The sequence below is a fragment of the Suncus etruscus genome, chromosome 20, assembly GCF_024139225.1.
Source record: "Suncus etruscus isolate mSunEtr1 chromosome 20, mSunEtr1.pri.cur, whole genome shotgun sequence".
In the NCBI taxonomy this organism is placed as follows: Eukaryota; Metazoa; Chordata; class Mammalia; order Eulipotyphla; family Soricidae; genus Suncus; species Suncus etruscus.
In genome coordinates this window covers 30004530-30019848 of record NC_064867.1, presented here as the reverse complement: position 1 = coordinate 30019848, position 15319 = coordinate 30004530, and the positions used below count along the sequence as shown (strand labels likewise).

The 15319-nt window shown below is 52.4% G+C and overlaps 1 protein-coding gene across 1 annotated transcript in view; it reads left to right on the top strand.

Moving 5' to 3' along the window:
• Positions 1–15061, top strand: part of EFCC1 (EF-hand and coiled-coil domain containing 1) — a 35460-nt gene extending 20399 nt beyond the window's left edge. Inside the window, exons 3-8 of the mRNA XM_049766521.1 lie at positions 6127–6284; positions 8803–8962; positions 9358–9514; positions 11475–11618; positions 13571–13640; positions 14510–15061. Of these exons, the coding sequence (XP_049622478.1) occupies positions 6127–6284; positions 8803–8962; positions 9358–9514; positions 11475–11618; positions 13571–13640; positions 14510–14646 (826 nt within the window). The 3' untranslated portion in view covers positions 14647–15061. The remainder of the gene's footprint in view (positions 1–6126; positions 6285–8802; positions 8963–9357; positions 9515–11474; positions 11619–13570; positions 13641–14509) is intronic.
• Positions 15062–15319: the final 258 nt, after the last annotated feature.

The window sequence follows — 15319 nt, the reverse complement described above, 5'->3', positions numbered from 1 at the left end:
GGATTCATTCCAAGACATTCTTCTCACACCAGCATCAACTGGGGTGAACACTGCAACAAGATAGATATTTCGCTGGCAAGAAAGGCGAGAGGGCCAGAGCAATAGTGCAGCAGGGAGGGCTCTTATCTTGTATATGGCCATACCGGGTCCGTTGCCTGGCATCCCATATGGTCCACTGCCAGGAATGATTCTTGAGTGCAGAGACAGAAGTAATCCCTGAGCACTGCTGGTTGTAACCCTTCTCCAAGAAAAAGAGCACAAAAGACATCTGAGATCCAGAAGGGGCTTGAGGTCCTCCAATTCCCAACAACCAGGGGTCTGTGGTTGCAGAGAGGCACCAATGCTGATAAGCCAAGAGGCTGAGGCCCAGGGGGCCCATAGACACATTAAAACACAAGGCTCAGGTGGAAAGCAAGACCAGCAGACCCTGTGGTTACAGAGCAGTCTTCTTCCTGAGGTGCCCTCTGGCTACCCCCAGTTCTGTGGCTCTCACATACCAGGCCACCCAACTCTGCAGATAAAAGCAGGTGGTCCTGCCTGGATGGCCTCTCAAGTGTCACACAATGACAAACCGCCACCCTCCTTCTGCACACTCGGGAAACAACCTGCCTGGCTGGCCACTCTGGAAAGCTCCTGCCCAGCACCCAAGGGAGTCTACCTCCTCCCAGTCTGGAGGGACAACTCCCCACCCCACTTGCAGATAGGCAGGAGTTCCCTGGAATATACACCTGGATAAGGGTCCCAGAAAATTTGGCCAAGAGACATCAGCCTGGTATGATGGGCGTGGGACAGTGGGCTGGGCACTTGTTCTGTTTGAGGCAGACTGGGGTTCAATTCCCAGCATCCTATGTACACCCCCAAGTACTGCCATAAATGACCTATGAGTGCAGAGTCAGAAGGAAGCCCTGAATACTACTTAGCATGTGGATGTGACACCCCCCAGAGAGAGAGAGAGAGAGAGAGAGAGAGAGAGAGAGAGAGAGAGAGCAGCCAGTCTCAGGTCCTCTTAGATGTCATCAAACTTTCCAAATTCTTGGCATCTTGTGAGCTTTGCATTTGAATCTGGGGGTGGGCTGTCTCCTATCTCAGATCACAAACCAACCCACCTTTCTCTTCTATTTGTTGTTGTTGTTGTTGTTGTGTGTTTTGGGCATTCATGATCTACCCTTCCAGTTAGTCTGGACAAGGACAAGGATCTTGCTGGATCTTTTGTTCTCACAGTGCTAAAGTCACCGCTCAAGCTCTTTCTATGTAGCACATATGCTTCATCTATGCCCCCTGGGTTTCCACACATGGGTCTAGGAGGCGCAGGGCCCTGTATGTGTGTGGGATGGAGACGTCTAGGCAGGCCCATCATCAGTGTTGATGAGCAGAGATCCGTTCAAATGATTCCCAGCAGTCTGTGGGCCGTGACAAGATCCTCACTAATAATCTATCCAGTGCGTGCCTACAACAAAGTTGGAGGCTCAGGGAGATCAAATCTGTCACTTGTCACAATGCCAGTGAGTTCAACTAACTACTTATAGGGGAGACTTTGACTTTCAGGCCAAGGGAGCTCCCCACTATGACGCTGAATAAAACCTGGTTGTCTGCAGCATCCACTGGAACCACCCATGATGACAGGAATGGTTCAGAGTTGCTTTGGCCAACACGTCACAGCATGGCTACAGGGGCTTGGCTGCTAAGCAACTGAAATGGGCCTTGAACAGCTAAGGAACTGCCTTTTGCTTTGTTTTATTGCATTCCATAGACATTTTGCTTTCTTTCATTTCCACAGACTTTGAAATTTACCTTGGGCCAGTGGGGGCTGCTGTATTGGACAGCTCAGGCTAAAAAAATAATATTGAAAAGAGAAGGCTCTGGAGGCAGAGTGATCACACAGTGGTAGGGAGCTTGCCTTGCATGCAGTTGACCCAGGATGTACCTGGATTCAATCATCGGCATCCCATATGATTTCCCAAGCTAGGAGCGATTTCTGAGTACATAGCCAGGAGTAATCACTGAACATCGCCAAAAGAGAGGAAGAAAGAAGGACATCTGGCCCTTGTCAGATTATGCAAGCTGTGGGCAGGATTCCAGCTGTGACCACTGGCCAGCAACAGGCAGAGGCCATCAATGGCTCCTACAGACATTGCCTGCAGGAGGAAACGCCCAGCCGGAAGCAAGGGTGTGAGGGGGCAGTGGGCAGCTAGCAGGGCCCACCCTTCTCCAGAACCGGCTGGAGCTGTAAGCAGGGAACTCAAATGCTTGAGGAGAAACAGGCCGATTTGAGGTTACAGATGCACCCCACTCCATGGTATGGCCCTGAAGTAAGATGGGGTGCAGCTGTGGGGTCACAGGCTAGTTGTGGGGGGCCAAGAGGATCTTGTCATTGTCACTTCTCTCCTCTCCTGCTCTGACACAGACACGCCTCTGGGCAGAGGAAGAACAAAAGAGTGACTGGTGTCAAAGCAGAGACATGGTCAGGGGTGGACAGGAAATGTGGCTCGAATTCACTAACTTTGCATTTCTCCTTCCTGGTTAATATTGGGGGGGGGGGCCACACTTGGCAGCTCTCATGGGTTACTCCTGGCTCTGCACTCAGAAATCGCTCCTGGCAGGCTCGGGAGACCATATGGGATGCCGGGATTCGAACCGTCCTTCTGTATGCAAGGCAAATGCCCTACATCCATGCTATCTCTCTGGCCCTTTTTTTGTTTTGTTTTGTTTTTGGGTAACACCCGGTGACGCTCAAGGGTTACTCCTTGCTATGTGCTCAGAAATCACTCCTGGCTTGAGGACCATATGGGATGCTGGGGGATCAAACCGTGGACCAGCCTAGGTTAGCCCCGTGCAAGGCAGATGCCCAACTGTTGCACCAGCACTCCAGCCCTTTCCTAGTTACTTTTTATTCCTGCAGGCATTCCGGGGTTGTTTTTTGGTTTTTAGTTTTTTGCTATGGGGGATTCTATTTTCTTCAGGAAATGTGTATTAGGACCCGTGTACCCCAAAATGCCTTTCTCTGGGGAAAGTGAACATCCCCTCCTGGTATTGAGAGGAGAGTGAGCAGAGCCATCTCTGGCCGGGCAGGCAGGCTGGCCAGATCCCCACAATAGGGCCGCAAGCCACAGACAGCTGCCCGAGCTGAAGGTCAGCCTGACTGGCAGGGCTCAGAAGTTGGTGCTTTCCTCTCAGTGCTTTCCAGAACAATCCAAAAAGCAGAAGGTGATGGGAGGAAGCGAGAATCTCCACTGACTCTGAGCACATCAGACCTTCCTCACCTACTGCTCAGCTTCATCCACTCACTCCTGGAAGATTTTTAGACCCAAGCCTGGAGTAGGTCCAGCTTCTAAGAGGCTGTTCCCCAATGTGGTTCTCAGCATCCCAGACGATCCCCTGAGCAAGGAGTGATCCCTGAGCACCGAGACAGAAGAAAAAGCCCTGAGCATTGGCGGACATAACCCATCACCTCAAAAAAATAAAAAAAAATGGAGCCAGAGCCATGGCACAAGCGGTAGGGCTTTTGCCTTGAACACAGCTAACCTAGAATGAACCACAGTTCGATCTCTTGGCACCCATATGGTCCCCCAAGTCAGGATTTCTGAGCGCATAGCCAGAAGTAATGCCCAAAAAAGCAAAAACATATATATATATATATATATATATATATATATATATATACATATATATATTTCTAGGAGCCCAAAGTAATCACATAGCAGGTAGGGTGCTTACCTTGCAAGTAGCTGACAAGTTTAATACCTTAGAACCCCATATGGCTCTCTGAGCCTGCCAGGAGTGATCCCTGAGTACAGAACTCAGGAGTAAGTCCTGAGCAACACCAGGTATGGTGATGCCCCAAAATATTTCTAGGCCCAAACCATCCGACACAGTTCTCGTGATGGCTCTGGTGATGGGTCTCGGTCCATTGAGGAAAAGTGTGTGGCCAATTTCCATTCAAGCCATTCAAACTCTTCCAGAGAGCGTCAAAGGCTGCAAAATTAAACCAGTAACTCCAGAGTTTGAGGTGATGCCCTCAAACACAATCGCTGAGTAAGGGGGAGCTGGGCTATGGATGGACAGACCCTAGACATGCAGGCCCAACTTGTGATCCCCACTCTGCCAACCACCCGGGTGACCGCACCACCTCCCATGCCCAGGGGCTGGTCCTCAAAACAGAACGTTTTTGGGGTCGGAGAGATAGCACAGTGGTAGGGAGTTTGCCTTGCACGTAGCTGATCCAGGATAGACAGTGGTTCGAATCCCAGCCTTCCATATAGTCCCCGGAGCCTGCCAGGAGCAGTTTCTGAGTGCATAGAGCCAGGAGGAGCCCCTGAGTGGTGCCAGGTGTGGCCCAAAAATACCAAAAAAATAAATGGTGCTTTTAAGGAGGGGAGTGGATAAGGGAGGCTCTTCAGGGTGTTTTGGGCCTTTAGAGGAAGAGAACCTGGTGCACTTGTGGCTGCCTGAGACAGATTTTGGTTTCTGCAGTTTTCAGAGAGGAGCCAGCCATGCCCTGGTTGCTAGTGGAGACCAAGACACCCCAGATGGCCTTGTGGAAGTTGCTTTTCTGATGCCGGCTTTTTTTATGTGTGTGTTTCTTGGAAAATTCCAAAGTGTGCCCTCATCTGTCCCGCTCTTCCGACGCCTTCTCCTCTTTCCCTCTCCATGCCTGTGACTTGGAGTTGCCTAAGGACACAACAGCTGGGCCAGGTCATTCCAGAGCCTCTTTCCAAATTCTCTTACTGCCTATTAGGGCGGAGTGCAGCTGGGAGCCGGAGGGTGAGCCCCAGCTGCCCCATTTCCCAGCGATGTCAGCTTGCCGGGGTTACTCTGGGTCTCGATGCCTCTGTTTCCTGCTCGGCAAACTGTTTTCCTCTTGGGATTGCTGTGGGAAAATGCACCAAACCCTGCACACTGAGCCTGGCACTTAGCAAATAGACTGCAAGACCCCGGCTATGTTTATTATTGCTGATACTGGAAGCCTAAGCAGTAGGGATCTGGAGAATATGGGGATCCAGCATGACTGAAGCAATCTGTGTTAGATAAACCCCAAACAAGTCTGTCCCTCCATCTTATTGTGTTTGCTGCAGCTGTTAAGTAATTTAGGGGGAGAAGAAGCTTCTCCTGGAAAAATTGATTGTCTAGCTCGGCGCGCATCAAAATGTCTCCGCTGGGTGGCAGCTGTGAGTTTTATATGCTTAAAGATGTGAAATGCAGGGCCCGGAGAGATAGCACAGCTGCATTTGTCTTGCAAGCTGCTGATCCAGGACCAAAGGGGGTTGGTTCAAATCCCAGTGTCCCATATGGTCCCAGTGCCTGCCAGGAGCTATTTCTGAGCAGACAGCCAGGAGTAACCCCTGAGCACTGCCGGGTGTGGCCCAAAAAACAAAAAACAAAAAAAAGATGTGAAATGCATCAAATCCAGAAATTCTGCATTATAAACTGATGATAAATCCATTGTAAATATTTTCGGGGGGGGGGGGGCTAGGAGAGAGGGCCTAGCCAATGGTGCTCAGGGGCCATGCAGTTCTGGGGATCAAACTCAAGGTCTCACAAATGCAAGGTGTGTGCTCTGCCACTTGGACTACATCCCTAGTCAATAAATTCATTTTGGGGGGGGAGGCACACTGATTTCTGGCAGCTCAGAGGTCCAGGCCTGAGTCAAAGAGAAAGTACAGCAGGTGCATGGCTGACCCACGTTCGATTCCCAGCACCACTTAGGGTCCCCCAAACTTCACCAAAAGTGATCCCTGAGCACAGAACCAGAAGAAAACCATGAGCACCACTAGGTTCAGCACCAAAACAAAAAGGGGTCCAGAATGTGCTCGACTACCCATGATGATCTCAGTTCTACCCCCATGGTCACAAAGTGGCTGCTGTGGCTCTAGATGTTGAGTCTTCATAGGACATGTCCAAAGGCAGGGAGGAAGGAACGTCCCCTCACCTGCTCTGACAGAAGTACAGGCTTGTGCCAGTGCTCCTCAGAAGAAGGACCTTCAATCACACTCACTGAGATGGAGATTACAACGATTTGTGCCTCCCCAACCATGGAAGACCCTGCCACGTGGGCCACTGAGGGGTGAGGGGCCAGGAAGGTGGGGCCAGAGTCTCCGCTCTCTCAGCCTGTGTCTCCCCTGCCCACAGGTCGGAGAGTGCCCAGTGCTCATCCTCACCAACATCCTGCCCTGGATCAGAGACCAAGAGTGGTGTCACTACAGATGGGGGGCCCAGGAGCCCTGAACCCCCTCTTGAAAGAACCTGGCCGTCAGACAGCAGCTCCGAGAGCAGCAACCTGGACACAGGTGTGTCTCTGTCACTGGTTTTTTTTTGTTTTGTTTTGTTTTGTTTTGTTTTTGGGCCACACCCGGCATTGCTCAGGGGTTACTCCTGGCAGGCACGGGGGACCATATGGGACACCGGGATTTGAACCAACCACTTTCGGTCCTGGATCAGCTGCTTGCCAGGCAAACGCCGCTGTGCTATCTCTCCGGGCCCTCTGTCACTGATTTATCATCAGGCCTCCTTCCTTTGGCTGGTCTCTGGCAGAATTCCGCACCTCTGGCTGCTGAAATAGGGGAGAAGGTTCCCAGGGGTCTGGGAGGAATGGACTGGATAAGCACCCCATCATCAGGATGTGAAGGCTGGGGGTTACTCCTAAGAAGGCCAGAGTTGAAACAATATATGGCTGAAACTCAATCACAAACAATTTTTCATCTCATAGTGATTCAACTTAAAAGTTTTTATTTTGAGGGAGGGCACACCCAGTGATACTCAGGGGTTACTATTGGCTATAAGCTTAGAAATCACCCCTGGCTTTTGGGGACCATATGGGATGCCAGAGATCGAACTGAGGTCTGTCCTGGATCAGCCGCATGCAAGGCAAATGCCCTTCTGCTGTACTCTCGATCCGGTCCAATTTAAAAGTTTTTAAAAGGGGACCAGTGACAGCACAGCCAGTGGGCACTTGCTTTGCACCTGGCTGGCCCAGGTGCCACCCCCAGCATTCCATATGATCCTCCGAGGACTAACAGGAGTAATTCTTTTTTTTTTTTTGTTTTGTTTTGTTTTGTTTTTGGGCCACACCCGGCGGTGCTCAGGGGTTACTCCTGGCTGTCTGCTCAGAAATAGCTCCTGGCAGGTACGGGGGACCATATGGGACACCGGGATTCAAACCAACCACTTTTTGGTCCTGGATTGGCTGCTTGCAAGGCAAACGCCGCTGTGCTATCTCTCCGGGCCCAGGAGTAATTCTTGAGTACAGAGCCAGGAATAACCCCTGAGCATTGTCCAGTGTAGCCCAAAACAAAATTTAATTTTTAAAATTAAACTGAGTGGCCAGTGCTTGGGGTGACCCACGAGCCAGGGGCTCTGGGACTGCAATGCGGCTCTGCTGCCCTGGATGGAAGATGAGTGTCTGGGTCCAATATCAGTGCGCGTGGGTGTCATGTTCCAAAGCCCATTTCAGCCTGGTGACACCTAGAGCCTCAAAACCTCAGTCTGGGGACCGGAGTGATAGTACAGTGGTAAGACACTTGCCTTGCATGTGGCTGGCCCAGGACAGTTGGTGGTTTGAATCCCAACACCCTATATGGTCTCCCGACCCTGCCAGGAGTGATTTCTGAGCACAGAGCCAGGAGTAACCCCTAAATGCCGCCAGGTGTAGCCCAAAAACAAACAAACAAACAAAAGAACTACAAGGTCTGCCTGGACCACCCCAGTTCTTTTGGAGTTTTTGGTGTTTGATTTTGGACCAAACCTGGTGGTGCTCAGGGGTTTCTCCTGGCTCTGCACTCAGAATTACACCTGGCAGGCTCAGAAGACCTCATAGGATACCAGGGTGCCAACCCAGGTTGACCACATGCAAGGAAAATGCCCTTCCTGCTGTGCTATCACTCCAGCCCTCCATCCCAGTTCTTAGCTAGGATTCTCATTGGGCAGCTTGGTTAGGACATTGTGTGTCTGGCCTTGAGCTGAGAAGGGTTAAGAGGAAGTGATGGCCCTGTCACTTTTGAGAGTCTGAAGGTCTCAGACTCTCCTTCTGAGAAGGCACCCCCACTCTTGCTGGCCACATGCTCTCATGCCCACAGCTCTTCCCTGGTGGCTAGGCCTAATTCTCAGTCCCCAGGCCAGGGTGTAGCAGAGCAGAGAGGCGAGGACACCCTATGGAGAATGGAGCCTGACACTGGACACTGGACGGCACCCCGACTTTAGCCATGCTGGGAGGTCCAGAGAGTCTCATGGCAACACCCCTTCTTCAACCTCCCCTGCGTGAATGGTGCAGTTGCCAATAAGCAGACATTGATTTGCCATGGGTGCCCATGCCCTGTGGAATGGGGCACCACTGCTTCTGAAACAGTCCAGCCCCACATTCTCCACTTCCCCACTGGATCCATCTTGGGGGGCACAGACAGGCCCAAATGAAAGACAGAAAGAGAATGAGAGAATGAGGTGCATCCCCCTCCTGGGAACCTTGGGCCAAGTCTCCAGATAGAAATGGGGTGCGAGGGGTCGTCCAGCTCCTGGGTGGGTCAGGTGAGAGGGGCCTGGCCTCACTAGAGGGGCAAAGGGAAGTGGACCCTAAGAAAGGGCTCTTTTTTTTGTTTTTTTGGTTTTTTTTTTGGGCCACACCCGGCGGTGCTCAGGGGTTACTCCTAGCTGTCTGCTCAGAAATAGCTCCTGGCAGGCACAGGGGACCATATGAGACACCGGGATTCGAACCAACCACCTTTGGTCCTGGATCGGCTGCTTGCAAGGCAAACGCCACTGTGCTATCTCTCCAGGCCCAAGAAAGGGCTCTTGACTCCTGCCGTGTTCCCCTAGTCTGTGCCTCTTCAGGGGTGGATGAGCAGCTCTTCCGCTCCGTGGAGGGGCAGGCGGCCTCTGATGAGGAGGAAGAAGCCGTGGAGAAGTGGCCAGAGGAGCAGAGACCATCAGCCACCACCAGGAAGCTGTTGGCCGAAATGTCCAACTGTGGGAGCCGGTACGTGAGCCCCATCCAGGCCTGACTGCCATTATCCCCCCATCCACTGCTTGGTCCTCTGTTTCTCAGCTTGCAGAGGCCCAAGGCCAGTTGTGGGCCCTCAGCCACACTCCGAGGAAGTGGATGCATCTGGCAGAGGTTCTGAGATCTCTGACCCAGGCCAAGGGCCAACTTGCAGCAGTTGAAGCATGGGGGAAGCGTGTTCCAGGAGAGACCAGCTGTGCTAAGTCTGTGGCACATGGGGTTGGAGAATGGACACTATCTTAGGCCCACCTAGTATAGGAAGGAGGTGGGGTGACCCAGGCAGGCTCTGAGTGAAGGGGTGTATGTCATGCCCCAGCCACCGGATGAGGAGATTCAATGCAGCCACTGCTCTGGGTTCTCCTTTGCTGCAGATGCCATGACCAGATGGCCCGGAAGCTAGTGACCTGCTTCATGGATGGCGCTGACACCTGTACGCAGGCAGAGCTGGAAGCCCGTGTGGCCGCGCTAGCAGACCAGCTGGGGAGCGAGACCTGTGGCAGGAGAGCCATGCGACCACCCGGGGAGGAGGTCAGCTGAGCCTCAGCTAGAAGACTGGGCCATGCTAGCTAGCTTTCCCCACTGTTGGAAGGCCTTGGGCCAGCCCCCCACCTGGGACCCCATTCAGAGATGACCCAATCCTCAGGGAGGAGACCTGGCTGCTTTTTATAGAAACTCAATAAGATTTTGATTTCTTTGTTTGGTTTTGGTTTTGGGCCATACCTGGTGATGCTCAGGGGTTACTCCTGGCTCTGTGCTCAGAAATTGCTCTTGGCAGGCTCTGGGGACCATAGGGGATGCCAAGATTCGAACCACCATCCGTCCTGAATCGACTGTGTGCAAGGCAAATGCCCTACCTCTGTGCTATCTCTCTGGCCTCTAATGAACATTTTTTTTTTTTTTTTTTTGGTTTTTGGGCCACACCCTGTGAGGCTCAGGAGTTACTCCTGGCTATGCGCTCAGAAGTTGCTCCTGGCTTCTTGGGGGACCATATGGGACGCCGGGGGATCGAACCGCGGTCCGTCCTAGGTTAGCGCAGGCAAGGCAGGCACCTTACCTCCAGCGCCACCGCCCGGCCCCCTAATGAACATTTTTATGCAAATTTAAAGATTCTTTTAGATTACCCTCAATATAAAACAGGGAATTAGTCAGGTCCCTAAATGGGCAGTATTTTTTAGGGGTTAGGGGATGTGGGTCTCCTGGGGCCACCCGGGGTATACCCAGCACTGCCTGGGAGACCTGTGGTGTCAAGGTTTGATCCCAGGCTCCAGCCCTGAACAGGAAATCAGCACATGGTGTTGGGAGGCCTAAGCCATGTGTGAGCCATACAGAGGAAGCCCCAGGGTTCTGCAACCTGAGCACTTCTGGGTGACCCTGGCCCCAAGTAGCACAAAGAGCAGCCTCATGCACTCCCCAACTCCCACCCCCAAAACGCTTGTGCAAAACAAACAGGAGAACACGAAGCCAGAGATGAGCCTCAACACAGCAGGATTAAGGGGCTCCCTGAGGTGGTGTCCATTCACCTGCTCTGGGCCTCATCTTCATGACTTCACAAGATTTTCCCCAGGACAGGAAGTAGCTCCAGACTCCCAGTAGCCTGCTGCAGAAATCCCGGGGTTAGAGGGAGCTCATTGGACTGAGGATGGGCTCAGGTTCCAACCCCATCACTCTCTGCATAGTCCCCCGAGCACAACTGAATGTACTGCTCAAAAAATAAAATAGGGGCTGGAGAGGTAGCATGGAGGTAAGGCATTTGCCTTGCATGCAGAAGGGCGGTGGTTCAAATCCCGGCATCCCATATGGTCCCCCGAGCCAGGAGCCATTTCTGAACGTAAAGCCAGGAGTAACCCCTGAGAGCTGCCGGGTATGACCAAAAAAAAAAAATAAATAAAATAATAATAATAATAATAATAATAATAATAAAATAAAATAAAGGGGCCAGAGAGATAGCACAGTGGTAGAGCATCCGCCTTGCACGCAGCCAATTTAGGACACATGGTGGTTCAATTCCCAGCATCCCAGATGGCCTCCCGAGCCATATGGCAGCACAGAGCCAAGAATAATCTCTGAGCGTCGCTGGGTATGAACCAAATAAAAATAAATAAATAAATAAATAAATAAATAAATAAATAAATAAATAAAAAAGATGGGATCAAAGCAACAGCACAGCAGGTAGGATGTTTGCCTTGCATGCGGCCAACCCGGGTTTGATCCCCAGCATCCCATATGGTCCCCCAAGCCTGCCAGGAGAGATTTCTGAGCATAGAACCAGGAGTAACTCCTGAGAGCCTCCGGGTGTGACCCAATATCCCTCCAAAAAAAAGGAAAGCGACAAGTTTAGAGGTGGAGGGGGTTAGAGTAGCCTCAATCATACACACCAAAATCTCCAGAAGGAGGCAGGAGGCGGGGGTGAGCCATGCATGGGTGAACAGCACACTTGAGGCCCTGGGTTCCATCCCCTGCACCTCTGAGCTCCCGCTGGTGCTTGTAGGCTGAGCTGCTGAGGCAGCAGACAGAGGAGATCGAGCGGCTGCAGCTGGAGCTGCAGATGGTGGAGACGGAACGGGTGCGGTTGTCCCTGCTGGAGGAGAAGCTGGTGGACGTGCTGCGGCTGTTGCAGCGGCTGCGGGACCTGGTAGGTCCCTGGCAGGGGAGGCAGGCCAGGTGTGGGGCCTGGAAGCCTAATTCAGAGGCAGGGGAAAGGGAGGCCCTGGTTTGACACCAGCACTTCAAAAGCAAGGAAAGAAGGTCAGGGAGATGATGCTAAAGGCTGGGGCCCGGAGAGATAGCACAGCGGCGTTCACCTTGCTAGCAGCCGATCCAGGACCAAAGGTGGTTGGTTCGAATCCCCGTGTCCCATATGGTCCCCTGTGCCTACCAGGAGCTATTTCTGAGCAGACAGCCAGGAGTGACCCCTCAGCACTGCCGGGTGTGGCCCCAAAACCAAAATAAATAAATAAATAAATAAATAAATAAATAAATAAATAAATAAATAAATAAAGGCTGGAGCCCCGTATTCCATCCTTGGTACCCCTGAACCAGGAGGAGCCACAAGCATTTGCTGAGTGTGATCAAAAGGTGTTATGAAGGGGCTGGAGAGATAGCATGGAGGTAGTCATTTGCCTTGCATGCAGAAGGACATTGCTTCGAATCCTGGCATCCCATATGGTCCCCAGAGCCTGCCAGGAGCGATTTCTGAGCGTAGAGCCAGGAGGAACCCCTGAGCGCCGCCAGGTGTGACCCAAAAACAAATAATTAATAATAATAATAATAATAAAAGGTGTTATGAAAAGAAAAGAGCATAGAGATTAGGAAAAAAAAGAAAGAAAGCACTAAGTAACAGTGTGTCGCTGTTTATGGCCTAAGAATACCCAAGGGGAAGGAGCAGCAAGGCCTGAGATTTCATGGCGAGGCAGCCTAAACTGGAAACCAGAAATCAACTATACTGAACAGCAGCAGAAACCATTTTTAGGAGTCAGGGCGCAGAGGGGGCTGCTAGAGTATAGTGGGGAGGGAGTTTGCCTTGCATGTGGTTCACCCAGATTTGATTCCCGGTACCCCATATGGTCCCCTAAACCCACCAGGAGTAATAATCCCTGAGCACAGAGCCAGGATAAGTCATTGATGGGTATACACACCACCACCACCACCACCAATAAAAAGAAACTGGAGCTGGACCAGGAGCTGTTGGACAGCCACTCGGAGGGAAGGAGGGGTTGAAGCTAGGGCCAAAGGCATCTGAAGTGGGTTCTGGCTGCTAAGGACACAGTGCCCCAGTCTAAAGCAGACATGGCCTTGGGTGGCAGCAATAAGGGGCGGATTTGGGTCTCAGCTGGCATCAGCCCAGACAGTGCAGCCAAGCAGTGCCAGCTCTCTGGTTTCTCGCTCTCTCCATATGGCTCTTGTTCATGAGTTTAAACCAACACAGAGGGGGCCGGAGAGATAGCACAGCGGTAGGGCATTTTCCTTGCATGCAGCTGATCCAGGACAGATGGTGATTCAAATCCCAGCATCCCATATGGCCCCCCATGCCTGCCAGGAGCGATTTCTGAGCACAGAGCCAGGAGTAACTCCTGAGCACCGCCGGGTGTGACCCAAAAACCAAAATAAATAAATAAATCACCACAGAATAAAGTGCTCATCTTCCATTCCTAAATGCCCATTACTACAAGAACCATCTGTCCACTTGGGTTTTTTTTTTGGGAGGGGCACACCGGTAATGTTCAGGGGTTACTCCTGGCTATGCGCTCAGAAATCGCTCCTGGCTTGGGGGACCATATGGGACACCGGGGGATCAAACCGCGGTCTGTCCTAGGCTAGCGCAGGCAAGGCAGGCACCTTACCTCTAGCGCCACCACACCGGCCCCCCACTTGGGGTTCTTAATGGTCTGGACCACATCTGGCTCCAGCCACTCGTGGGTCTCTGAGATAGCTCCTGGCAGTGTGGTCAGACTAGAGGGAGTGGCTAGGAGGGGTTAAGGTGAGAACCTCTATCTGCCCCCCCAGAACTGCACAGGAGCCCGTAGGCACCCCCAAATCCTGCCTGCTAAGTTGGCCGCAGCTGTTGTCAGCCTCTTTCTCTTTCAGAATATCTCGAGAAGAGCCCTAGGAAAGATTCTGCTGACTGCATTGGATGCCTGTGTGCCCCTCACAGAAGGTAGGGGTGCCCCCTCTTTTTCGGAGCTTGGTTAGTGCCTAGAGGATCTGCTGATTGGGAGAGCCGGCTTCTGCTTAGACTCAGCACTCTCTGTCCCCAAAATGCCATCACTTGTTCCCACCTGGCACTTGCCAGATGTGAAGTTGCTTTGGTGAGAGCCGGGGGCGCAGAAGTGATCGGGGAGGAGGTTGGAGAGATAGCACAGTGGTAGGGTGTTCGCCTTGCACGCGGCCGATCCAGAACAGATGGTGGTGCGAATCCCGGCATCCTGTATGGTCCCCTGTGCCTGCCAAGAGCGATTTCTGAGTGCAGAGCCAGGAGTAACCCCAGAGCACTGCTGGATGTGACCCAAAAGGCAAACCAAACAAAAACCAAACAAAACAAAACAAAGGATCGGAAGGTGAGCCAGACATGGGGATCCCAAACAGAGCCTGAACTTTAGACCTGCTCTCTGTGGCCAGGCACTAGATGGACTTCATATGTGAGCACATTCATCTGAGTCTTCATGGCAGTCTGGGGAGAAAATGCCTGAGTGTCTCCACTCACAAACCAGGAGACCATGGTGCAGAGATGGAGCTGGCATTCCTGGGCTTGGGCACCTCCCTCTGCAGCATTGCATGGCCTCTTGGCACATCCCAGGAAAGCAGAAACATTTGGGCTCTTCACCTCCATTGTGAGGAAGATAACCAGGCCCAGTGCTGACCTCTGGGTCCCTCATAGGCATCCAGGCAGGGCTCAGGCACCATAGGGGCCCAGAGCACAGGGATCCTCCCTGGAGACTTAAGAGGGCTGAGGTGGGCAGAGTTGGGAGGCCAGGGAGGAGGGCAAGACACACAAACAGACTGACCCTACCTCTGTTGTCTTTCCAGAGGGGACAGCTGGGCCTGTGGCTACCCTGGATGCCCTACACCAAGCCCTGGCTGACTGTGAACTTTTCCAGGGAGAGCCGCTGGCACCCGCCTCTGCAGCGCCTGCACTCCCCAATTCCCTCCTGCTATCTTGCTGAGACTCCATGAGTGCCCATGGTCTAGACACCACCCAGCAGGCTCTGCGGTGTCTCAAATTATCAGGCCAGTTCTGTAGTCAGACTTCATCATAATCTAACCTCTACCACCATCCAGCCTTCACCACAGACCAGCTTCTACCACAGACCAGTCTCTCCCACAGACAGCCTCCACCATAGAACCACTTCTTCCATGGACCAGCCCCCCACCAGAGATCAGCTTCCACCACAGACCACTGGGGAATAGAAACATCCCAAACTTTTCATCAGACCAGTTCTAGAAACCACCCTGCTGCCATCAGACGAGCTCTCGGAGCAACCCATCTACCACTGCACATCTTTGAAACTCAGAGGCCTAGTTGGTTCCTTTTGAGCTGCAGGAGCCTGTGCCCAGAAGTACCCACTATAGAGCCTGACTGGCACCCTTTCCTTGGGTTGTTCCCAGATCCGGTGCCCTCCAGAGGTCACTCAAGCCCTGGGATTGCTAGGTCAGCCCATGCCTGCTGCTGCCCTCTGAGCACTAGTGCCCTCTTCCCTGCCCTACCCGGTATCCCTTGCCAGGTATCCGGCTTCTCCATTCTTCCAGAACTTTCCTTACTTCCTACAAGATGCTTTCTTAGAAGCATCTCAGACTCTCAGGCTACACCTTTACTAGGCAGACTTCTCAGGCCCCAGA